Source organism: Ambystoma mexicanum, chromosome 6q (genome assembly GCF_040938575.1).
Source record: "Ambystoma mexicanum isolate Mex_15411 chromosome 6q, UKY_AmexF1_1, whole genome shotgun sequence".
Classification (NCBI taxonomy): domain Eukaryota; kingdom Metazoa; phylum Chordata; class Amphibia; order Caudata; family Ambystomatidae; genus Ambystoma; species Ambystoma mexicanum.
In genome coordinates, this window is record NC_090937.1 from 997,430,473 (window position 1) to 997,457,682 (window position 27,210).

Genomic DNA, 27,210 nt, shown 5'->3' on the forward strand with positions numbered 1-27,210 from the left:
GAAAGTGTTAGACTTGTGGCCCTCATGTTCTTATTATTCTTCTTTTTTTAAGGGGCCTGAACAAGAAAGCCAGCCACTCCAGAATTAAAGAGCCACATGGTGCTGGCCACAGCCCAGGAGCTTGCATTGCAAAAAACAAACAAAAAAAAAGTTTATTTTTTTAGAGGTCGCAAGGGAGACACAGAGGTCGCAAGGGAGACCTCAGAAGTCGCACTTGCGACCTCTGGCGACCCCCAAATGACGTCCCTGGAGACTCACTGGTAGAATCAGGTATCCCCCTTTACACTCAGGGTATGACATCCCCCTAAATTCACCAACCTTTATGGCCTACTGTAGTACAGATACAGTCCAACCCCTCTGTACTGAGGACAGGGTTCCTTTTGACAACTTCTGCCAAAATAATAAGACGAGGAAGAGCCCGAGAGAAATGCAGAGCGCAAAATCCTTGGAACTAGAGACGCACTCTAATGGTTGGAAGCATCCGATCAGTGGTGGAACATTTCAAATCCCGGCAATGCAAGGAAGCTGGAGTTCCACTGTATCCAACGCGGGTCGGGAAGCGAGAAGCAGACCAGCTACAGCAGGTAGCAAAACGGCTCAAATTGGCACCATCACAAAAGGTCGAGAGGAGAAGAGTTTGCTGCACGCAGATGGGCAGCAAGTGAGCCTAACGAGAGGAGGCCCAGCCACAGCAAACACTGGAGGACAGGCGGGACACCAGCAGAAGGAGGAGGTGCCCTGACAGAGAAGCATAGAGCCGCAGAGAACGCTGAAGCCACCATAGAACCCCAGTGAGACCAAAGAGGGGAAGTGGGACACCCGGGTGCTTCAAGGTGTATAACGCTTGCCAAAGGAAGGCAGAGACCCTCACAGGGCAAACCCAGGCGAGGGAGCTGGGACGCAGAGTACATTTAGAAGGGAGACAAATGAAAGGGGTCAACAACTCAGTTGAAAGAACTGAATTGTAACATATGGAAGAAGTCTTGACAGGAGAGTAAGCCAGGCAGACGGTTGCAAGTCTGGGACCCGCTCCCAAAGTACAAAGTGAATAAGCCGTGGCAGGAGAGTATACCAGGCAATGTGACTGCGAGTCAGGAGACCTGCACCCAAAGAGAAAGAGCACATTAAGAAAGCCCTGGCAGGAGATTGTACCATGCAATGTGACTGCGAGTCAGGAGACCCATATCCAAAGGGAAAGAGAACATTGGGAAAGCCCTGGCAGGAGAAGATACCAGGCAGTGTGGTTGCGAGTCTGGGACCCGCACCCAATTACAAATAAGAGATATACAAGTCAGAGTTGCCAGAAGAGGAAAGGCAGCCTCTTGTAGGTATATGAAACCCATGGGAAGGAACCAAACTCCTTTGGGATGGAAAGGTGATTAAACTGTGGAGAGCCAAGCGAGTCAAGGGGAGGAAAAGAACCCTTCCATGAAGTCTATGAGAAGGGAGCGATATATCCTGGATTCGATAATTGCATATTTCTGGGAAAGAGAATTGTGGCTAAAAGCTTTGAGGAAGCTGAGAGAGGCAGGGGAAGTGATCTCCCCCTCCCCTGCTGAGGATTGTGCAACTGTGTGGAACTTTGATCATATATTTATTTTAGCACTTTTTGAACTTTGTGTTGGAAGATCAGAAAGTCGACAGATGGCCAAGTGAAAGACTTTGCCTTTTTGCACATTTCTTTTAGTTTTCGTTCTAAGGGTCAGGATAGGATTGTGGACACAGGACAGAGAACTCTTTATTTTTGGACATTCTGACACTGACATCCTTTATTTTTGTTTAGTCAGAGAAACCACTGCCTATAGTGATAGGACGAGAAGGGTCTTTCTCCAACACTACTTTTGCATTAATAAAAGTCTATATCAATCATCACAATGTCTCTGTGCCCAAGTCTTACTCCTCATTCATAAAAAATGCTTAACTATGTCAAACAATAAATGACAAATGATGTTGCTTGCACACACATTTCTGCAGAAGGTGCATCAATCCACTGGGGGCCCTTACAAATTACATTGAAAATATACATTCTGCTGCATTAACAACTTAAGTATACGTGAACAAATAAGGTTGGTATTAACAAAATGTAATTCTGGAAGGGAGTGGAGTAAAATAAAAAATTCATAGATGCAAGGCTTTCAATTAAACATTACCACTATCGTTGATCTGCACAACATTCTATACCATAATTCTTTAGTATGTCTGTGCCATTACAGAAGGGAACAGGCAATTAGCTAATAACTCTTGGTTCTGCCACCAAAAGGTCTCGACTGCTAGGCCATATACTCTCTGCACAAGAACACAATCAACCACAGGCATTTGTAGGCCTTGTGGCCTAGCAATCTAGCAATTTGGACAGCGCCGCTCACATTAGTTCAGGGCCAAGGCTGATTTTCAGACAATGGTATTGAAGGCTGATCAGAGCAATGGCAGTTGTTATGATTGATTCAGACACTTACTTCTTAAAAAAATGCTTTCATCTATGCGCCCTACCTCTTGCTCTGAAAATATTCTTCCACCTAAGATCATTCTAGAGCACAAAGATCTTTTTGTGTATTTTCTAACCCGGTTTGTAAACTCTTCTCTTAGGGCCAGTCAGGTGCCCGCTTCCATTAAGATTGTTAAGGTTACCCCTCTCCTGAAAAAACCCAATCTTGACCCAATAGAACCCGGTAATCTCAGGCCAATCACAAATTGATATTTCCTTTTGAAAACCCTCGACAAGTTTGCCACGTTGCAACTCCAAAACTTTGTCAAAACCCATTCCATCTTGCACAACAGACACTCCGGCTTTCGATCATCTTTCAGTACCAAGACTGCTCTAGTTAACCTCCATGTTTGCTCTATAAGGGGGTAATTTGCCCTCTTTTTTGTTGAGGGGGCCTAAGCCATGAGGGGCAATGTCATGCTAGTAAAAACTGTTTTTAAAGACAATCATATGAATAAAATTTGTATATGTGTTACATGTTTTTCTGGGTGTTCTCTAAACACAGACCACTAGCAGTGATCTGTCAATAGTGTGCTGGTTCCTTTCACGGCCAGTCTCTGCAAGGTGGGGTAGCCTTAGTCCTTGCTACATAACTAGTTGACCTGCAGACACATCTGTTAGGAATTATTAACGAGGGGAAAAGGTGTCTGCTAATGCTGCTTGACTTGTCGGCAGCGTTCGACCTAGTGGATCACAAGCTCCTCCTCAGCACCATCCGTAACCTAGGGCAATGCTCAGAGGAAGCTATTGGATGGTTTAGTTCCTTTTTGACCATCAGGGAGTCAAGAGTTAAATGGGGCCAGGACTACTCCTCCTCCTCTATCGTATGTGGAGTACCGCAGGGGGCTTGCCCCTCTCCACTCTCGTTTAACCTTTACATCAGATCTCTTGGTGTGTTCCTCGAATGCCTGGGCGTGGTATTTACAAACTACACGGATGACACCCAGGTGGTCATTAAGTTAACAGGGTACTACCGGTTTGTCCAGATTGGACTATTGCAACTCCCTGTTGATCAGAGCTTCTTCAAGCAACCTACAAAAATGTCAGACACTGCAGAATGACACTGTTCGCATCACAAAAAAGATCTCAAGAAGATGCAGCATCGCCGAGCACAGAAGGGCCTTGCACTGGCTCATAGTGAACAAGCATATCATCTTTAAAAGCCTTACCAGCGCTCACCAATGCATCTTTGGCACTGCTCCGAAATACTTTAAATCCTGGGTCTCCTTGTACACCCCAAGCAGAATGCTGCACTCCTCAGCTCAGTCTCTGATGTGCTGTCCAACATTCAAGTGCTCAAGAGGCATAGGAAGCTCTTTCCCACCAGAGTAGCTCAGTATTGGAACATATTGTCCCTTGATCTCCGGCAAGAAGCACACCTTGGAACGTTCAGGAAATCCCTGAAAACGCTTCTCTTCAACTAAGCCTCTAAACTGCCTGAACCTGAATGACTGATCAATTGTCCTGTCTTTTTATGGTTGTTTCTTGCGTGTTTTTGTTGGCGCTCGATGCCTGCGTACTTCTGGCGCGGTGTATACAAATAAATAAAAATACATTTTTTTTAAAAGTGAAGTTGCTAAATCTGAACAGTTAGACCAGTAGCAACAGAGCCAATGATCCAGGTGCAACTGGAGAATGGCAGGCAGTTGATGTGAAGTGGTGGCAAAGACCACAAGCCATGGAAACATGCAACAGCAGGCAGTTGCATGGAAGGCCATCCAGTGTGGAAGATGCAACAGTGAGCAGTTGTTCAGAAGGTTGTCTGTGGAGGAAAACAGGACTTTCCACAGTGCGCTACCAGAAAGGACGCCACGATCTAGAGTGCACACATGTTGCAAGCCAAAACAAACGAAAAAAGAAAACATCAGCAAGGTATCAGAATGAATTAAATTATTCCTAGAATTCCTGAAATAAAGCAAACTGAAACTACGGAGAGTGAAAAACAAGGGAAGTACAGGCATTACAGTTAGCACACATTTAAAAAGGCAAACCAGCCAAGAAAAGCATGGAATTAACGGCATTATAAACAGTACACAGAAAGGTTCCCCACCTGTAGCTCTGCAACTGCCGCACTGCTATGCTTTATAGCAGCTCAACAAGAGTGTAGCATTCCATGGATGCATGGAAGGTGCATTCGGAACACTACCTTGCAGTTTATAGTCGAGCACAGCAGAACATGTCACTCTGCACCTCTTGCCACTACTAGCCCCACACTGACTTGAAAGGGAATGGACAAGTGAAGTTAGTTTACTTTCATGCCATTTCTGCACTAGGAACAACATAATAATGGTGTTAGAGGAGGTTCATTGAGATGCAATGTATCATACCTCTGCAAAAGGGGGAATCCTGTGCCGGTCAATATAACAAATGTCGACGACAAGCTCTGCACCACGTCAACACAGGTTCTGTATAAGGTAACAGGTAATCATGATACTGTCTTGACAAGGCATAGAGGTTACATTGTAAGTGCAGCTAACAAACAGGTTACCTTGCACCACAGTGTAAAGTGCTTTTTTATAAACATTTTTTTTTCAGTGTTAAAATCAATGCCGGGAGTTGGTGAGAGTAAGAAGATTCGGCATTCAGGATTTAAAAATGTTTGACTTTGTGCAGGGGTGTAGGCAGCATTTGGTTTGTTATGGCCAAAGATGCAATGTGTCTTTTAACTTTCACATTTCAAACTTTCCTATCATGAACAGTAATATATGTCTTATAACTCACAATGTCTTGCTTTACAATGAATTGCACTTAAGTTTGGAAATACAAAGGATTGGATTGGTTTAACCTCAGTATACATTGTTTAAAATCCCACATAGATACAAAGTGTGGCATAAGCATTTCTATTTTTCTCAATGTGTGTCTTTTAAGCAGTTTAACATTCTCAAGGCTTACCATTAAATGTTTCCAAACGAACTGTTGTGTTAACAGATTTGTTAGGATAATGTGGTCATGTCAAGACTGTATTTCACCAATACTTGTCAGCTTCTTGTGACTGAAAGGGCATTATAGTTCACCCTCATTTTGCTGCTACCATATACGTGTATGCTGCTACTAAAGCTTTGCATATTTTTTTCAGTGAGTAACAAAAAAGGTGTCAACATTTTGATGCTTGTGATTTTAAAAACTGGATCACCATGACAGGGAAAATATGCATTGAAGGCAGATGAACAATTAACAAAGTTGAACTGATTTGCTGCTGTTATCAAATGTTGTTTCTAATACCATCTCTAAATCAAAAAGCAAGAACATGTTTTGGTTCACAGTTCAGATGGTATTGCGTAAAATGTTATTTGTGTGCCATTGTAGTAAGTGTAAATAAAATTAACCTGCATACAAGCATTGCTCCCTTTTCTCCGACCACGTTGATGCAAGAGGATTCCTTTAATTTGTGCCTCTCTAGCACCGAGGACGATACCCACACAGCCGAGTGTCGAGTGCAGTGCCAGATAGCACAGGAAGGCGACCGGTTAGAGAACGAGCTGTTCCCGTCGAGCCATTTTCGAGACCCAACACGACGCACACTTTTCGGGTGGGCTATAATGCGGCTGCAGTATGAAATTAACTGTGCACATTTGTATGTTGCAGCAATGTCAGTATCTTATTTCTGTTGTTTGTAATAATACAGTCGGATACACCACGCAGACGATCTTTCACACCCATGGATTTTGCCAGCCATACGTGGACAGGTCAAGGTTTTTTAGCGGGTAAGTGCACTTATAAATGATATCTTCTGCATACCAGTAGCTAGCCTCATGACAGTCTTTAACATGCACTCTTCTCCAAAGCCAGAGTCTGAACCCATAACTTCTACATTAAAATGTAACTCATGGCAGCCGTAGGAAAAATAGTCCCAGACTTTCTGTCTTAGCTCCCTGCAATGTCTGCAAAACACACCATTTGGATCACAGTCTTCCAGGAGACATAGGCAGAGGAGGCCAGAATGAGGACTGTGATAGGAGGGCCCACTGCTCGTTCTCCAAGCATTCCTCCTTTGTTTCTCTTCCTCGCCACAGTCCATGAATGTCAGCATATACCAAGCACCCTACACTCTGAACAAATTAAACCGACAACCTTGTCAACGCATCTGTTTTAATTAAATCGAGAATCATTTGTTGTCAATGTTTGAAAACAGCTGAACCAAACCCTGCAGAGGAAGTATCCCATGTATTGCCAACCAGTGTAGTTTTTGAATCCCATGATGTGGCCCTACAAATCAGAGGCATGGAGCTATCCTAAACTAAGCCTATGAGGCATACACGCATCTTGTGGAACGGCTCCGAATCCCTTACAGATTAGGTACCAGTTGCAGCTCATACGCAGTCACATTAGTTGCACAACTTTTCTGCAAGTATTGCTTCTAGCCCCTAAGCCCAGCATCATCAGATGGATGTCTGAGGGTGTGGCATTAGCAGTGTAATGCACGCATTTTCTTATTTAAGATCTTATTGCATGCATTAGGCCCCTTTCTCAATGTGGGTGTGTTGACAAGGGATAGGATACTTGTTACATGTTACATGTTATGTTAGGATACTTGATACTTGTTACAGTAACAATTATGGATTTTTTAAGAGAAGGCATGTAGGTGGGTTTTGCAATGTTTATTGTCTTGCATCCATTCAGATAAGTAGCAGCCATTGGAGTGGGATTCGTTTTAATGAACCATACGCTACAAGACTTTCTCAGAGTTTCATCCTATCATGCCAGCCTGTTACATCTCCTTTGTAAGACTGGGGCCATCCTTTTTTGTTAAAGGCTCTCTAGGGAGCACAGATGGATCAGCTAGTGACTTGTCTGTAGTTACTGGCATCAGTGAATTGCCTCTTAACGGATAGGCGCGTGACATGGCAGAATGCTTTCATATGATGCTCCCAAGCAAAGATAGTCAGAAAACACAATAGAGACTCTTACCGTTAATTGGACTAACAGATAACTTGTTTAACAGCTTTCTGTCTCTGCCACAGTTGCTGCAGCTTAACCGTAGACTGCTGATGACTGCCAACACTTTCCCGGCGATAGTTTCACGCCAGCACTTAGCGCCACGCCTTTCGTTAAATACGCTCCTTCAGCACATGCACTAAAGGCACAGCGCCTATACAAGAAAACCACTGCCTCCTTGTTGCAAACACATAGACTGCCGGTGACTGCCAACAGTTTTGCGCTGGTGTTTTTCTCTTTAGTCCCCTATCTTCAAGCTTCTTACAGAGGTTTAAATGAAATTCCTTTTATTCAAAATTAATTTATGGTAGATAGCAGCAGAATTTTGCTGTCATTGGGTTTACATTCTCACATTTTACCAAAGGGTTTGGTCCTGTGGTCTCCCCCTTCTTTTTTCTCAAAATCATATTAAAGTTCCATTTAAATCAGGAGCTTATTTAGTATTTTATTTTAGTAGTACCAGTCTCTCTAAAGGAACGTCCATCTTATCTCATGGATGTTGGGGAAGATGTTCATGTTTATCTGGATTACTAGGTGCCTCCACTCCGTAACTGTGAAAAGAGATGCAGCCATAGAAATGTTTGGTTGTCCTAGAGAGGGATATGTGTGCCATACACCCTGGGGCTAAGAAATGGAGATGAAAGGACAAATGGGAGTTTGCACTCCACTAGGGGGACCACCTGAATGACTAAAGACCCTCCTTTCTGATCTTGCACAACACTTTAAGAATGATAGGAAATGGAGAAAAGACAAAGAGAAAATCTCTGATCAAACAACTGTCATTGCATTCCTTACCAAACTGACGATTTCTGTCCATGACATAAGATAAAGAAGAAAGTTCATGCTGGCCTGATGCAAACATTTCCACACATGAAACCCTAAACCTTTGAATCATTTTGGTAATACTCTCCTCCCTGATAGAAAAGCACCAGTTGGTCTCCCACGGTTCTATGTGAAAATGTCCACATGGAAAAAGTCGACAGGTAGACTATTTTATTCCCCTGGACCTCTATAAGCCTTACCCCACATATTCTAGGACGGGTATTATTTACTATTCTAACTCCAGTCCTAGAACATTTGGAGAAAGTGCTTGATTTTCTTGGGAGTGCAAATTTGGGGAAATGTCTCCCCCTGGCGACCTTTACCCAGGTGACTGTATCATTGGATATTGACTCCCACATGTGCTCAACATTCAGGAGGGAACAGCCATCAATGATAGGAGGTGCTTTTATGTCAAGAGCCCTTGCTTGTACGGTCAATTCACTAAGCATATGGAACACATACTTCCTATATATTCACATAAGACAAAGGTGCTGGTCTTGACCAGAAAATCATAACCTTATGAAGACAGGACAATGTTGTGAGAGCTTACAAAATTTGGAAGAATGCTTCTTGGATACACAGGCTTGCACAGCGGTTAGCCTAGTGTGAAAATATATAGTCAAATTCTTATGATGAGCAGCCCAATTGCCCCAATTTGGAACCAAACAATGAGGTTCCCCATTCGCAACATCACCCACCTTTAATACAATCAACCAACACTGCCTTCTTAAAGCAACATTGGAAGAAATTCCAAAGCAGATGGCTTAAATGCATATTGAGCCACAATATTATGCCACAGCAGTCTGCAACTATACCTATTTCTTCATCATCAGATTTATTCCTGTATAATCGATACCCTCTACCAAAGCTGGCTACAGTGCATTGGTATCCCGTAAAGAAAGACTGAGGAGCACAGGCGGTAGAGGCATATATGGCAAAATTCCCTAAAAGATACACATTGTTTCTAAGAAGTCTCAACCCTTCTATGAACAGTAGGTACGGGCAAGGTGTCCTCTGAAGCCACTACTGTGCAAGTGGCTAAACTTCTCCATATACAATCCACCATGCAAGTGGAAGAAAACCGCTTGTCAAAAACCTTCACATGACACATTCTTTTAAAGAGCCTTCTTCCATTCTATAATCTATATGCTCATTGCCTTCACCAGAAAAGACAGGTCTAAAACCATCAGAGCTTGAAATGGCCTCATCGTCACTCCATCCAACTCTGTTGATTGGCTAAAGTCTTCAAACTTTGTTTGGGAAAGAATAAGGTCAAACAGTATATTTCTTAGTATAGTGTCTACTAAGGAGTGGGAGATTGTAATTCCCTTTCAGCTCGCTGTACCGTACCAGACAGGAAATATTTATTTGCAAATCAGTCTGCCCCCACCCATGTAGACAGCCCAGTACCGAAATGTCTGGCAACTATCATTTGAAATAGAATACCAACAGCAATCACAGACAATTAATTGTTAGGGATCATAGGTGAGGTGCAGCATCTCCCTAGGCACTGAGAGCAAAGGCTCCATGTCCTGGCTTACCCTTAGTAGCCAAGCATTTCAAGATTTGCCAGAAGTGCGTCTGCAACCCTACTGAGAAGGAATAAAGCCAATTCTATGCAATGGCTACCACTCACAAGGGTCTGTAATCAAATTTTAACTGACTGTGCATTTCAATCTGGTGCCACCCACAAGGACAAACCCACACCAAAAAGCCAGGCAAGTCTCTTTTGAACAAGAGCGCTCCCGGCATGCTGAGACACGTGTTTGTCTTGGTAGGCATCATCAGTGAGGTGTGGCTTACATTTTAAGTGTGTAAATGCCTCTCAGCAGCACTTTTCAGTACTTGCATGTGTCATCTCGTATATGTTTCTATCTATGTAAATAATTTCTATATTGCGCCACTCGCCCGTAGGCCTCAGACCGCTCACAAGACACACAACGAGAAACACACAGGTCATCAGGAGGAGGGCAAACTAGTCTGGCAGAGAGTTTAACCTAATCCTTTATCAAACAGAAATGTCTAAGTGCTTTTCGAAGATGATAGTTCACACACATTCTCTGAGGTCCAATGGAGTCATGTTCCATAAGGCCCAGCCAGTATTTTTTGGGTGGCTTGTGGCTGATGTAGTCTGAGGGTATTATTGGAACGAAGGGTACATCTGAGTGGGATCTTGTTAATTCTAGCGGAAAGATAGGAAGGCCCTTCACCCTGAAGACACTTAAATACCATGTCCAGGTCCTTAAACTGAATCCTTCTCTCTACCGGGAGCCAATGCAGTTTCCTCTCCAATTCAGACACCAATGCTTGACGTTTCAGGCCACATACCGCCCGTAGCGCACCGTTTTGTGTGACCTGCAGCTTTCTTATGTTGGTCTAGGAGGCCCCTACTAGCAGGCTGTTGCAATAGTCCAATTTTGTGTTGATAAGGGCAGCAGCAATCAATGCTTGGAAAGATATGGGTGAATCTGCCAAAGCAAGTGGATATAGTAGGCACAAGAAGATTTAAGGTAAGTGACATGCTTCTTAAATCAGTGGTGGGAGTCAAAGAAAACACCCAGTTTTTTGACATGATCAAGACTTCAATATTGTTGCCAGCAATCTTAAAGTGTTTGTATTGGAGATCTAGTTTTCTGATTTTTTGTTCGGTCCCTAAGAAAAGCAGCTCTTTGTTAGAGTTGTTGAGGGCTAACAAGTTCATGGCCATCTAAGACTGTATGGCTAAAAAGACAATCTTGGTGTTGTGCGCATAGTTTGCGAACAATATTCCTAGCAAGGAGAGAAGATCACATAATGGTCGAGAATAAATGTTAATAAGCAGCAATGATAGGCAGGAACCTTGGGGGGATGCCACATAAAAGAGAGGCTCTGCATGATTGAGCATTTTCCATAACCACATTTGTAATTCTTGGTGCAAGAAAAGATTTAAACCAGGAAGCAGCAGAGGAAGTACAATTTCCAACTGTCTGCTAGAAGAGAATGTTCAAATAAATCGGACACAGCAGAGAGATCTAACAACAGAAGTAGTTCCATATTGCCGCCATCTATAATGTTTGCAATGTTGGACTTAAAATCTAAAAGCGCAGTCTTTGTCCCATGATTGGGGCAAAAGACTGATTGTTCTGACGCGAGAATGTCTTGTTGCTCTATGAACTTTTGACATTGATTTTATGCAATTTTGTCCAGTATTTCTAACACAAATGGAACATTCGTGATGGGTCTGTAGTTAGCCACATCCATGGGATCAAGATTTTCTTTTTTTAGCAAATGTGTGATGCATGTCTCTTTGATATTGTTGGGAACATAGGCTTCTTGAAAAGAACGATTAATAAATGTGGTGACCCAAGGTAAAATAGTTTTGGAGAAGTCCTTAAACATGGAGCGGGAAATATATCCCCCTTGCATGAAGTTGGTTTTAACTTTCATATAACCTCCATGACCTCTTCCTCGGATACCTCTTTAAAGATAAATGATGGAGTTTCAGGAGCGTTAGTGTTTTTGGGGGGAGGAGTTACTTCAGTGTACTGTATTTTTTTTACCTGGTAAGCGATGTGCTGTTGATGTTTTTGAGTTTTCTGAATAAATCCATTATGAATATTTCGGTATGTCGCCATTCAATCCCTTGTAACTTTTTGTTACATGAGATATCTCGGTCAAATTTGGCCTCTTTTCTTCCCACATGTAGGTGGTCATAACGCCACCAAGGAATCCTAGTTTGCTGTAGGTGGGTGAGAGAAAATAACCAAAAAGGGAGAACATTTTTTTTTTTTTTCCAGAAAATGCCAATAAAATGATGTACAAAGAACCCTGCGGTTTTTTCCTTGTAAGAGCTAGGAACAAATGGTTTGCTGTGCTGAATTCGCCATTTTACAGGCTTTCAAGAACAGATTGAGTGCAAACCAAAAAACATATTTTTATATGGTTACCAGCCATTTTGTGAGAGGTAGGCGATTTTGGCTTTTTTTTCCAATACGGCATGCATGGACGGAATGGAAGAGGAGGGTAGGAAAGCTGAATGGGAAGACCGAAAGGCATACATTTTTGAAAGGAGACAAAATTCCAAGTTTAGGAAGGGGTGATTTGTGCAAGTCAGGCAACCAATATGTAGGGGAAATTTCCATAATTTGGGGGAAAATTGGAAAAATGGCAGAAAAAAGGGTATGTGGTGGACATGGTTGGCCCGGTAAGGCAATGGCTTCTGCGAATTTTGGGAAAAGCAATATTCCGCTACATTCCCCGACTCTTCCAGTTAGGAAATCACACATTTTCCATAATGTTTCACAAAACAAGCAAACCCACAAGCCAAAAACGGAGCCATGGTACACAGGATTTATATGCTTACGGTCTAAACAAACGTACTTAGCATGTGTAAAAAAGGAAAACAAATGTGGTGAGGAAGAGCAAGCATACATTTCTTGAAAGAGCACAGGCACACCTTTTGAAGGGTAGGTGACTTGTGCAGGTTACAAAAAAGTATATTGCCTACAGCAGCGACTAAATGTAGGTTACATCGAAACGTTAGGGAAATCAAGCAAACACAACAAATGTCCTACCTTCCCTCGTTCCCACATGTGTCGCGACGAAAACGGTATCTCATATGTGTGTTTGCACCTACCTGGGCGCAAAGGGAAAAGGCTAAACCACTGGTAACCCCAAGTGTTTCTGCAGAGCAGATTTTGCAGGAATTTGCTCTTGTGCACAACCTACAGATTTGGACCTGGGGTGTCACAGCCACCAAGGAAAACAGGGAACCCCATGCATTTCCGAAAATAAGACACCCGTGGGAATCCACCGAGTCTGACTTGTGCGAATCGCCCCAGAACTGATTACCCACAATCCCCAGCAAATTCTGAAATTTTGTGAAAAAAACACAATTTTCATACATTTCCCTCTGCCAACCCACTGAAACACATGGCCAACAACACATGTCCTACCTTCCTGCATTCCTACAGGTGTCCGGATGAAAAAGGTACCTCACATGTGTGGGTGCACCTACCTGGGCGCAAAGGGAAAAGGCTAAACCACTGGTAACCCCAAGTCTTTCGGCAGAGCAGATTTTGCATGATTTTGCACTTGTGGACAACCTACAGATCTGGGCCTAGGGTATCAAAGCCACCAAGGAAAACAGGGAACCACGTGCATTTCCGAAAAGAAGACACCCGTGGGAATCCACAGAGGTATGACTTGCGTGAATCGCCCCAGAATTTATTACTCACAATCCCTGGCAAATTCCAAAATGTGGCCAAAAAAACAATTTTCAGATATTTCCCTCCACCCACCCACCGAAACACCCCTCCAACAACACGTCTTACCTTCCCACGTTCCCACAGGTGTCCCAATGAAAAAGGTACCTCACATGTGTGGGTGCACCTACCTGGGTGCAAAGGGAAAAGGCTAAATCACTGGTAACCCTGAGACTTTTGGCAGAGCAGATTCTGCAGGATTTTGCTCTTGTGGACAACCTACAGATTTGGGCCTAGGGTGTCTAAGCCACCAAGGAAAACAGTGAACCCCATGCATTTCCGAAAAGAAAACACCTGTGGGAATCCACACAGGTCTGACTTGTGCGAATCGCCCCAGAATGTATTACCCACAATCCCTGGCAAATTCCAAAATTTGCAAATAAAACACCATTTTCAGACATTTCCCTCTGCCCACCCACATGAGGAACAGCGCCCAAAGCCAGGCACATTACCCCAGACTATCTTGGAGCTCTGGTTGGCCTGCGTTACACCGTCTTCCTCCAGGAAAAGTTAGGGACCCTGCTGGGGCTCCCTGGAACCGCTGCTAGGCATGGAGATGGTCAAACCACATGGCAGACAACTGCCCAAGGTCGAACATCACCCCCGACCATCCTGGAGTGCTGGCTGGGCTGCGTTACAGAATTTCCCTAGGGGGATGGAAGGGTACCCTGCTGGGGCTCCCAGGAGCTGCCGCTGTGCTTGGGGATGGTACACTCACATGGTAAACTGATATCCAAGGACGGGTGCATCACCTTCAAACGTCCTGGAGTTCTGGCTGGGCTGCGTTACAGCTTTTCCCTTCGGGGAGGTATTGGCACACTGCCGGAGCTCCCTGGTGGGGAAAAGCTGTAACACACGCCAGCAAGAACTCTTGGACGGTTGGAGGTGATGTCCCTCGCCGTGGGCATCCATTTCCCATGTGTGTGTACCGTCCCCAAGCGCAGTGGCAGTGCCAGGGAGCCCCTGGCAAGGTCCCCTTTCGTCCCCAGGTGGAAACTCGTAACGCAGCCCAGCCAGCGCGTGGCTGTCACCAATATGTGGCGACCATCCCCATGTGCAGCAACTGGCTCCCCATTGCTTCCCCGAGGGAAATTCTATAACACAGCCGAGCCAGAGCTCCACGATTTGTCAGAGTGATGTCCCACGCCTTGGGTGTCTGTCTCCCAAGTGGGTCGACCATCCCCAAGTCCAATGGCAGTTCTGGTAGGGTCCCCATTGTTCCCCGGAGGGAAAGGCTGTAACACAGCCCAGCCTGGAGCTCTGGCTGGGCTACGTTACAGAATTTACCTCCGGGAAGGGATGGGGACCCTACCCGAGCCCCCTGGAACTGCTGCTGAGCTTGGGGATGGTAGACCCACATGGTAAACGAATGCCCAAGACTGGACACATCATTCCTAACTGTAACTTTTCTGGAGTTCCGGCTGGGCTATGTTACAGCTTTTCCCGCTGGGATGGACTGGCACACTGCCGGGCCTACCTGGTGGGGAAACACTGGAACGCGGCCCAGCCAGAACTCCAGGACGGTTAGGGGTGATACCCCTGGCCTTGGGCATTCGTTTCCCATGTCGGTCTACCGTCCCCAAGTCCAGCGGCAGTTCCGGGGAGCACCGGCAGGATCCCCATTCCTCCCCGGTGGTGACATCTTTAACGCACCACAGCCAGAGGTGCAGGCTTGGCTTGCAGATGGTCAACCCACGTGGGAGACAGCCGCTCCCAGGGAAACACCAATGTTCCGCTGGCATGGGGGCCTATTTGTGGGCTGACCTTACATTTTTGACTGAGTCCACCAAAATACCTCCCCAGACGGCGCATTCCCGCCCACACCCCCAACAACCCAACCCCAGTCCCACTCATCCCACTGACAAAAAAAAACAGTACTCACATAATGTTCCAGCTGCTCGCGTAGAAAAAGCTGTAAAGGAAAAAAAATAAATTTTTACCTATCGTCAGACCAGCAAAAACAAATCATAACTACTACTTTCTGATCACAGCCCCCTTTCAAGCCATCCCTGGTGGTTTACTGACCCTCACCCCCCAGTAAAAACATATGTGCCTCTTCTTAGGGACAGATTGCCAGATTACACTTGCAATCTGACCCCACGGAGGGCCACATGAGAGCCCCCCTCCATTTTGGGTGGGGGGGAGAGGGCCACCCCCTTTCCATTACAAACATCCATGTTGGTTTTGTGTTTTCCCCCACACCCCCAACTAACGCATGTATATTTTTATAATTTTCTTTCTGTTTTGCCCCTTCCATTGGGGCAGATGGGCACATTAGTGTGCCCCTCCGCCACCAGGGTGGGCAAAACATACTGCCCCATGCATTGGGGGGCCATTCCCCACCCCAAATGGATGGGTGGCATCTCATGTACTCCTTCCTAGGGGTAGATTGCCCCCAGGGAGGGCTACATGAGATGGGGTGTGGGCCACCCCCCTTTCCACTAAAATCATCCACGTTGGTTTAGTGCCCCCCACCCAAAACAAGTTATTAGTATTTTTTGTTTGCCCCTTTCCTAGGGGCCGATGGGCACATTAGTGTGCCCATCTGCCCCAGGCTGGGGAAAACATACTGCCCTAGCTTAGGGGAGGGGCCTGTGGCAAGATTTCTGGTGGCCATCTGCCCCCAGGGAGGGCTACATGAGGTGCCCCCCATCCACTTGGGGTAGGGGTGAAGGCGCCAGTGGGAGGGTAGTGATCAGACCGGTCGAGTGGGATAGGGTCTGTGCAGGTGATTTGCAGGATGTGTGAAGACCAAGTCTAGGATGTGGCCATTATTGTGCAAGGGGAGAACACAATTTGCTTAAGGTCCATGTATCCCATCAGTGTGAAAAGCGTGCTTTGAATGTGGTTGTCTGCTTCAGACGCAAGGATGTTAAAATATCAGAGAAAGACATTATTAGAGTGTGCTAATTCTGCATTTAGCCCCTGCTCAACAGATCCTTCTTTTGATCTCTGTGGTAATATAATGATTGTGAACACAGTTGAGGTTTAACAGCAGGGAGCAAGTCTATCTATATGATTCCACTCTTTTTACATCACAAAACATCTTTACGATGGATTTCATTAACCCCTTAAGTGCCAAGGGCGAGCTATCTCATCCTTGACATTACGTTTGTGTTGCCAAGGACAAGATAGCTTGTCCTTTTTGGCACTTCACTTTGTGCTACCCAACCCCCAGACTATGTGAGGAGGAGGTTCCCCCTCACGGCCCGGGCATTGGATTTCTTTCAATGATGCATGCTGACGTGAAACTGTAATTTTCACAGCGGTAGCCATTTTCGGCTGCTTCAGTGAAAGTAGAAGGTGAGTGCCCACCGTCCTCTCCTTCGATCTGTGGCACTATTGTGCCGTTCAGATCGAGGGAGGTGTCGTTGGAAAGGGGAGACTCCACTTTCCAACAACACCTTTTGATGCTCTCCAAATCATGGATAAGAGAAACTCATGCCTCCTCATCTTCCTTGACCGCTCAGCTGCATTCAACACAGTCGACCACCACATCCTCCTTTCTGCCCTTGCAGACAGGATGGGGGATTCACTGGCACTGTCCTAAATTGGTCTACCTCCTACCTCTCACACAGACACCACTCCATCTCGATGCACCGATTCTCAGTCGCCTGCAGAGTCCACTAAGGCTCCATCACCTCACCAATCCTTTTTAAACTTTACTTGGAGCCTGTGGACATTCTCCTCAAAGATCCCAATATAGCCATCCACCAATACGCGGACGATACTCACTTGAATATGAGAGTAAAAATCCCACAGGACATCAATTATGCCTGTGATTACCTCACTATCATCCAGTCCTAGATGTTGACTGCCAACCTCAAACTTAATCCATCCAAGACTGAATTCGACCTCGTCGGACTGCCCGCTAAACAACAGATTTACCAACAATGGCTCAATGATATGTGCCTAGAAAGATTTGATCCACAATGCTTGGATTCATCAAAATCCTTAGGCTTCACTATTGACAACACCTGTCCTTCCAGAAACATATATCCAAAAAGACCAAACGGCCTGCCTCCAAATCTCCACAATTTGCAAGATCAAACCATTCATCCCACTCCAGGACTTCAGGACCATGCTGCAGGCCCTTGTGGTCTCACACATCAATGAGGGAAATACCCTTCTGACGGGATACCCAGCTACTCACTTGGCCCCCCTAAAAGCAGTCCACCACACTGCAGCACATCCTATTACACAAATGTGGATATTTGACAGAATTACCCCTTTTCTACGCGAACTACATTGGCTTCCTCTCCAGGCAAGCATACAAAGCAGTCCAGAAGAGCATGTATCTGGCTATTAAGCTCCACATATCTGGGGGCACATGCTCCTCATGCAGCAAATTGACCAACTGGCTTGAAACACAACCTATCTGCAAAAAGATGGGCCACAAACAATCCGTCTCTTGTCACGCACCCACACTTTGGAACTCTATCCCGGTATAGGAACACCCCACAAGTCTCGAATTTCCCAATTAAAAACATAGCTTTAAACTTGACTTATACTGCACAACTGCTAAAAGATGCCAGCCCAAACGCTAGCTACCCTCACTCTGTACAGCGCTCTGCTGCTCTTGAGCTAGGTCGGCACTTTAAATAATAAAATAATAAAAAATAAATCTGTCTTCATCTACAGGAACTTCCCAAGTTCTTTCAAAAACACAGTACCCCTTTGGAAAATCTTAGCCACATTTTTACTCAAGATACAGCCAACAGGACAATTGTCCATACACAGAAGGACAGCTGACAAATGCTTGAGCAGGCCCTCAGAGATAATGAGCTGCAAAATGAACACGAGAAGACATCTTTCTTTATTGGCAGAGCAAAATCGTGCAGGGGCCAACACTAAGGAGTATATTACTCAAATATGTGCCCTACTGCCAGTAACAGCTCTGATCATCAGAGACAATCTGAATCCTAACGATGCTGAAGTCGAACCAGAACGTCGTGTCCTACAGGTATTCTGCTTCAGGTGGTGATTTAGAGCAAGCACATCTGGAAGAGATTGCACATGTCCCTGCTGCTGATTCAGAGGACGGTGATGCAGAGGGTCTACTGCAGCACTGTGCACCACAGAGACTGGGGATATGGTGAACACGGTGGACATTTTTAAGAGGTTGATTACTTAAACCCAGATACATGAGTTCATAAATCCTTTACCAAAAATGAAACTAACACACATCACATTTCCTTTTTAGAAAATGCTTGAATTGTCCATGTAATATCTTAAGAATTACCCGCAATACAGACATCAAACCAATACATTATTAAATGTATTTTATGAATTCTCACTGTACTTAACTCTAAAGTAGGTATTTCACTTAATGTACTCAGTAATTTTGTGTGGGAATGGAAATGGAATGTAACTCACCTCACAAATAGAAAATGTCAGCCTTTAAGAGCTATAGAAGAAATCAACATCCACCACTACTGCAGTCCAGTAGCCCATGTGACTAAGGCCCCGCGTCACACATACATACTGCCATTACTCACCTTAATGGTGTGACCCTAGTCAAGTAGCTCAACTGAGCTGAACTACATAACTAATCATGGCAAATATATCAGAGGTGCAAACGCATTTTTATTACAAAAAGTAAATAAAATCTGACAACTGACAGTAACAGAAACGTAAAAGGAAAAAAGTCTGTTCCACTGTCGAGTCACAAATAAATTAGTGTAAGAAATGTACCTAAAAGGAAAACAAATTAAACAAGGGAAAAAGAATTATAAAAGGTCATCCCTGTGAAAGGCCTTCTAGCCTCTCATCAAGTCCCCCAGTCGTGGCCTCATAGTCCAGCTGGTGTGGCAGTGCCCAGAACTTCCCATGTATCATCTTCCTCAGTTACTGGAGGGTGTGGTGTTAATGTCCGTCATGGGTTGGTGCCAGTACTAATTAGGTGACGGTCACTGCAGGCAGCTGTCTCTTCTTAAAAGTACTATATCCACACCTGTGCAGAATTCCTTTGCCACAATGACGTTTCCGTGCTGCCGGAAGTTCCTGTTGATTTCCAACTGAGAAAAGAAAATAATTATATATTATTTAGTATAGTATAAAAGAGTTAGCATAGTATACTTTATCATCTAATAGTAATCATGGACCCACTTCAAGAAGACCAACCCACTAGCCCTCAAATCTTTTTGGCTGGCATACAGGATGTGTTTTTAGTTCTGTCATTTCCTGCGACAAACTCGCACAGGATTCTCGCAATCATTCATCGTGCAGTCAGGAGCCTTGGATCTGGGTGAGAGGTTCTTTCCTTGGGTTCTTTCAGTCAATCAGAGTCCTTTTGGCTGATTCATCAAGTTTCTGCAGCCAGTCAGCACTTTCGAATCTCCTAAAGAACGTTTGATCCTCTATTAAAGAGTCAGTTTACTTCCTGTTCCTTAGTGGGGTTTATTCGGATGTGAGAGAAGTAGTACACAGAGCAGGCTCACACTTGGAGGGGGTCTGGAGTGTTCAGTACTGCTCTGTGCAGAGTATTGAAGACCTGTAGGAGTTGATTATTGTTTAGCTTGATACACGGCAGACCTTTTAACTTCTTCCCATGTCTCTGCATGGTTCCACAGGATTAAGTATGGCATAGATGTGGCACCCAAGTTGGTCCCTACCTTCCCTTGCCACACCATTTTCTGGCATAGTGTGCATGTGGCCAGATACGGTTTCTGTGAATCTATGTGATATTATCGAACCCAAATATCGAGAATTAATTTTGAATGAACTGAAAATAACCCCAACCCCCTGATTCCCCATGTTTAATACCACACCCAACCCACCCCCCCACCAGATCTAACCCCTTACACCACCCCCTATAGTTTTTTTTTATCCATATTGTCTCGGTATTTTTTATACGTTAAAAGTTCATTCTCTATTTTCTATTAGGTTTAATCACTGGATAGCCCAGTTTCTGTTTATTCTCTTTGAAGTACTGCAAAGCTTTGGATTTTCGTGGTGGGCAACCAACATAGAGGCTGGGCTAATTGCTCAACTAGGCACGCTGGTGGTGGTGGAGTTCTGGATGCCACATAATGATGTGATATGCTTCCTGATTTGTGACAGGAAGAAACTGTACACAGGTGGGGATAAGCTTCTATTTTTCCTACCATCCATGTCATTGGACCTCATTACGGGTCCGGCAATACCCTACCAGTGCTACCAGCGGGTTGACGCCGGACCCATAAAAAATTACTGCCGCCAGACTTCCTGGTGCCACCAGGCTATTCCAAGTCGCCGGTCATTTCGTTAGTCCCCATTCCCATAGAGTCCGGGAATGGGGACACGGGAGCACTGGCACCATTGCTAACGGTGCAGGTGCTCCCGTGAAAACTCTACGTTCGAGTGCCGTCCTGCCCGGCAGGTCTGGCCTGCTGAGGAGGATGGCACCCGCCCACAGAGTTGTAGTGTGCCGGTCCGTAAACAACGGTGCTGGTAATCCTACCAGCACTGTTGTTTCCTGACCGGCACACTTAGAATGAGGCCCATTGTCATCATTATTATTATGCAATTTATCTGTGGATCAGGGTGGTGGACCTTTAATTCTCCTCCTCCATTGTATACAGATACGTGGGGGTAGAGTCAAAGGCTTCCCAAGCCAATAGCGTGACAGGAGGTCGCTATAGCCTTGCAAAAGGAGCTAGATAACTGCTAGCTCAGAACAAGGAATCACCGTGGATGAATAAAACATTATGAATTTATTAAACAGGAAGACATTTTTGTGCCATAATGTGGCATATATGCATACATTAAATCTGCATTGTGAAGGATTAGTATACAGTGGTGACAGTCTATTTGCTGTGTTGTTTTTTATCACAACACATTGACGTTGTCGACACTTGAGTTTGTGTTTCTGGTTCGGTTGATAGCTGACAAAGGCAGAAGCTGATAGAGATGGAACAGCGCTGCACTGAAAATACCGAACTGTCTTCAGGACTTGGAGGTCGAGTTCAGACCGGATGAATGAGTGAGGTGTCGTCCTATGGTAAAAGAGGCTATGTTAAAAAACGGTGAGAATGGAGTATGTCCACTAATGGTGAGAAGAGCAAGGCAAAAGGACCTACCGTGTGGACGTTGATAGGCGCCATGGCTGTTTGAGTAAATAGCGGCTGCTGGAGTTAGCGGCCGGGGGGGGACGATCTGCAGATGTCAGAGGCCCCAGTCTAAGTGAAAGAAGGTCAAAAAATGACTGATACGAATTAATCTGTGCATAAGGCAGTGGCTACAACAAGGACTAACTCGTGCTGCTATGTCCAGTGAGCGGCCGTGACTCAGAGTTTGTAGATGAGGAGTGCTCGAGTCAAAAAGTGGGTGGGAGTTGCAGTACTGGTAGATAGTGGGGAGTCCGTTACTGCGTGGTGCTGGGATATGCGGGTAGTGTACAGTGGTACGTAGCATAAGTACGGAGGACAAAACCGCGAGTGAAACGTTGGGATAAATACTAGAATGTGATTGTGACCAGAACCGGTGGTACCAGCAGCGCGGGGTATTACGGATCTTACCTGTACGAGAGACAGGAAAAAGAGCTGTGTCACTGCTGTCGGTTGCGCTGGACTGACTGCGCATGTCAGGATTTTAAAACGAGGCCGTAGTGCCTGCAGGGACTGCGCATGCGTCTGGGGATAGTGTAAGGTGTGGGAGCAGTCGCACTGAATGCGTCGGTATGCACGTGTATTTTGGTCATGTGTATATTGGTGCGTGCACTGAATGAGTCATGAATTGATCATGGGCAAAAAATTATAATGGCACCATTTGCAACATGCATTGTTATTCCTTGAAACATCAATGAGGAAATCAAGTTAAAGGCTATTGAGCGAATATTGTCGAGTCGCTAGGTACATGTTACATACAATACTGGCACTGCAAAATTACAAATCATGTGTTGCAGTAAAGCGACGTGAGTCATCAATAACATAGTTCCCAGAAAAAACAGTTCAAAATTTCTATGTCTTTTCTGTGCTGGTAAATTAAGGACATGACTACAAAACAGTAATGAAAGGAGTCATGGGTTGCAGTTGATCACAGACAAGTGCCAGAAATAGATGAATCACGAAAAAAGGAATAAGAAATATTGGTGGTGCTTTGTATTGTAGCGCTTGGAAATTGTTACAGGTGTGACCAGACCATAATGAATGTATTCAAAAGAAAAAACGTATTTGAAAAACTGAAAGTTAAAGGGAGCGTGTTCTGGTAGTGGAAGGAAACCCATGGGAATATAAGTGGGTCAAGGCACAGGGGAGTGAACCGCACTTTTACTTATTAAAGAACAGGTTCCATTCGATGGAGATGTTAAGACCCTGTCTTACAGAGTCCAGACGATAAATCCATTTTTGCTCGAGTTTACGAAGGGCAAGATCCCTGTTGCCTCCGCGGAAGGGGTTGCCTACTGTTTGCAATATTGCCCAGAAGATGTCGTTGTGAGTGTGATTCATCATCTTGAAGTGTGCCACTAGTGGTTTGTCTTCTATTTGGTTTCGTACGCTGGAGCGGTGTTCACAGATCCGTTGTCGAATTTCTCTCTTGGATTTGCCTATGTAAATAAGATCACAGGGGCATTTGATGATATATACGGACCATTTGGTTTTACAGTTGGTAAATGAGTTAAAGGTCCACTGTTTTCCTTTCAGATCAATGGTCTTGAGGTTGGCCGTGAGATTGCAGACGGAACAATTGCCGCATTTGAAGTGGCCTTTGACGGGTGGGAGGTTCCACAGTGTGGTTTGGGTACTGTCTGGGGCATCTCCTTCTGTGTACGTATGTACAAGTCGGTCTTTCAGGTTGCGACTTCGTTTGAAGGCAAATCTTGGTTTCTCTGGTTTAAAAGATTCTGTTTGTAGCTTGTCCCAGTGTTTTAGAACTGCCTTTTTGATTGAGTTACTCAAGGGGGTGAAAGTGGTGACGCAAGTCATTTTAGAGTTGGATTGATCTCTGACGGTGGGAGTGAGGCAGGCCTTGCGAGTGGTATGTTTGACTCTTTTTCTAGCTTGACGAATAATGTGGCTGGGGTATCCCCGTTCTTTTAGACGGGTAGCGAGTTCTTTACTCTTAGATTCGTATTCAGTTAATGTAGAGCAATTACGTCTGATGCGTAAGAATTGGCCATAGGGTAAGTTGGTTTTCAACCCTAGAGGGTGGAAGCTGGAGTACTCTAATAGAGTGTTTTTGGATGTGGGTTTACGATATAAAGTGGTGCTGAGTGAGTGGTTTGGATTCTTGGATATTGTTAGGTCCAGAAAAGGAATCTGATGCTGACTATAATCCATGGTAAATTTAATGCCCTCGTTTTGTGAGTTTAACCACAACAAGAACACATGAAGATTGTCTTCGGTCCCTTTCCAAATCATGAACACGTCATCAATATATCTTAGCCAACATCCAATCGAGTCTTTGAAGGTATTGTGTATGTTGTAGATGGAGTTCTTCTCAAAAGTGTCCATGAACAAGTTAGCCACGTCCGGGGCGAAAGTAGCCCCCATGCTCGTCCCGTGGCATTGTTGGTAAAAAGAGTGTTTGAAAATGAAGTAATTTTCCGTGAGAGCTAGTCGGGTGCACTCAAGGAGAAAGGCGGTAGGTGGATCTCTTGTTATCCTGTCGTCTAGGTAAGTTTGGAGGACTTTTAGACATTCCATTTGCGGGATGCTCGTGTAGAGGGACTCAACGTCTAGGGTTACTAAAAAGTCATCCTGTTCGACTTTCGTTGTATCCAGTTTTTTTATCATAGCCGTGGTATCTTGGATGTAGGAGGGCATCTTGCTGATGAAGGGCCGTAGGAAGTGATCCACATAGATAGATAAAGGCTCCAGGACTGATCCGATACCGGCCACGATAGGTCTCCCTGGAGGATTGGTTATGTTTTTGTGGATTTTGGGGAGCAGATAGAATGCTGGAATAATGGGATGGTTGTTGACTAGGAAAGCTTTTTCATCCTCGTCGATCCAACCTTCGTCGTGTGCGTAACGCATCAGACTGATGACTTCGGACAGGATCCTTGACGTAGGGTTGACCGGTATCGGTCTGTAGAACTTAGTGTTCGAAAGTTGTCTTGTTACTTCCGTGTCGTATAGGGTGTTGCTCCAGAGGACGATACCGCCGCCCTTGTCTGCCGGTTTGATGAGAAACTGTTTGTTACTTTCTAATGATTTAAGGGCCAACCTCTGTTGGGCCGAGAGGTTATTCCTAAAGTGGGTTTGTTTGTTGAAAATGTTCCGCATTTCTAAGAGGATGCGATTCTCAAAAGATAGGATCTCTGGACATACCATGGAAGAGAGGGGGGTGAAAGTGGATGGTGGTTTAAGGCCTGTTGATTTTGGCAGTTCTTTTTCAGGGCTATCTCTGAAAAAATAGCGTAGTCGGATGGTCCGAAAGAATTTGCGTAATTCAACCTCAGTGTTGAACATGTCAGCGCGAGAACTCGGAATGAATGTTAGGCCTTTACTGAGAACATTGATTTCGTGGGAGGACAAGATGTGGTCGCTGAGATTGAAAATAGGGATCACCATGTTTGTTGTGCGCGTGGGGTCCAATTCCGTGTGCGCATGGGATGCTGGCCTTGGTATCGGGGTCTGCCCCGTTGTCCTCTCCCCTGAAAACTTGAGGATTGTTGGGGATTTGCAGGCCCTGTTGTACTTGAGTCTGAATCGCTGCTATTGGAGCTATTGGAGAAAGTGACAAATTTGTTCCTTTGTTGTCTCCGTGGGTTTTGTCTATTGTTTGATGCCTGTGAGTTCTGTTGATTGTAAAAGCCTGGGACTAAATAAGGATAAGTTTTTTCCTCTTTATAGTTTTTTATATCATTTTGTAGTTTCCACAACTTTTTGTCGATTGTGAACTTTTGAAATTTCTTTATTTCCTCTTCTATCTTGTCCAGGTGTGTCTTTATCTCTGGTATTACAGATTCGTCTTTGATTTTGTCCTCAAGGATTTTGAGTTCTTCGTTTTGTTTCTTGGTTTCCTCGTCAGCTGTTTCAATTACTAAGATGACCCAGTCTCGGGAGCATTTGTTGCCAACACCGCTAAACTTAGTCATAAATCTGGGGTTGTCTAAAAAAACGCGAGGTATGTTCTTCACTTGTAGACCTTCGGGAATAACGCCAGCTTTCAGGTACTCTAGCATGAGTTGGCCGTGTGATTCCGTGCGTGTAAGTTTCTTCTTTTTTTGTAATAGGATGTCCAAGTCATTTAGTGCCGGATCTTTCACCGGTGCCGCTGGTGTGGTAGTTACACCGAGTAGCGAAGGGGTGTCTAAAGGTTTTTTATACAGATCATCGGAGAAGCTGACAATATTTACTTTCTCCATTTAATGTCTGTCAAATAAATGTTGCCCAACAACCAAGGGTTGTCCAAAGGGAAGAGAAAGAGAATGGGCGAACCCTCTTTTTTAGGGGGCCTGACTCGAGAGGGTTGAGAAGTATACAGATACGTGGGGGTAGAGTCAAAGGCTTCCCAAGCCAATAGCGTGACAGGAGGTCGCTATAGCCTTGCAAAAGGAGCTAGATAACTGCTAGCTCAGAACAAGGAATCACCGTGGATGAATAAAACATTATGAATTTATTAAACAGGAAGACATTTTTGTGCCATAATGTGGCATATATGCATACATTAAATCTGCATTGTGAAGGATTAGTATACAGTGGTGACAGTCTATTTGCTGTGTTGTTTTTTATCACAACACATTGACGTTGTCGACACTTGAGTTTGTGTTTCTGGTTCGGTTGATAGCTGACAAAGGCAGAAGCTGATAGAGATGGAACAGCGCTGCACTGAAAATACCGAACTGTCAACGTCCACACGGTAGGTCCTTTTGCCTTGCTCTTCTCACCATTAGTGGACATACTCCATTCTCACCGTTTTTTAACATAGCCTCTTTTACCATAGGACGACACCTCACTCATTCATCCGGTCTGAACTCGACCTCCAAGTCCTGAAGACAGTTCGGTATTTTCAGTGCAGCGCTGTTCCATCTCTATCAGCTTCTGCCTTTGTCAGCTATCAACCGAACCAGAAACACAAACTCAAGTGTCGACAACGTCAATGTGTTGTGATAAAAAACAACACAGCAAATAGACTGTCACCACTGTATACTAATCCTTCACAATGCAGATTTAATGTATGCATATATGCCACATTATGGCACAAAAATGTCTTCCTGTTTAATAAATTCATAATGTTTTATTCATCCACGGTGATTCCTTGTTCTGAGCTAGCAGTTATCTAGCTCCTTTTGCAAGGCTATAGCGACCTCCTGTCACGTTATTGGCTTGGGAAGCCTTTGACTCTACCCCCACGTATCTGTATACTTCTCAACCCTCTCGAGTCAGGCCCCCTAAAAAAGAGGGTTCGCCCATTCTCTTTCTCTTCCTCCTCCATTGTTTAACTACACCAGGCATTGTTCTCCCCACAAACCTTGGTAGGTAAAATGTGTACTCCTCCCCATTCACCCCCTTAGATAGTATAAGGAGCTAAAAGGGTACCCTTCTCTGTCAGTCTCAGTGAATGTTCACTGACATGGTGCAATACATGTGCATGCACTTGTGCTGGTGTAGGTATGGTACCTTAAATTTACCATGTGATTCTGGCATCCACAGTGCACACACCAAGAAATGTTTCAGATGTGAAAAGACCACAAATAGCAGGTCTCCCCAGCCTATGTCTGTTTTGGGTGCTGCTGACATGTTCCAATCTGTCATTCACTCACGGACTGGGGTATCCATTGCCCCCCAAATCTCTTCT

General features: G+C 44.7%; 1 protein-coding gene across 3 annotated transcripts in view; it reads left to right on the forward strand.

Annotated features, from left to right (window-relative positions):
* The window catches only part of FAM149A (family with sequence similarity 149 member A), a 331,701-nt gene that overhangs the window by 263,600 nt on the left and 40,891 nt on the right, over positions 1-27,210 (forward strand). For all 3 annotated transcript variants that reach the window (XM_069631543.1, XM_069631542.1, XM_069631541.1), the window contains 2 exons: positions 5,886-6,014; positions 6,111-6,189. In XM_069631543.1, coding sequence (XP_069487644.1) covers positions 5,886-6,014; positions 6,111-6,189 — 208 coding nt within the window. The remainder of the gene's footprint in view (positions 1-5,885; positions 6,015-6,110; positions 6,190-27,210) is intronic.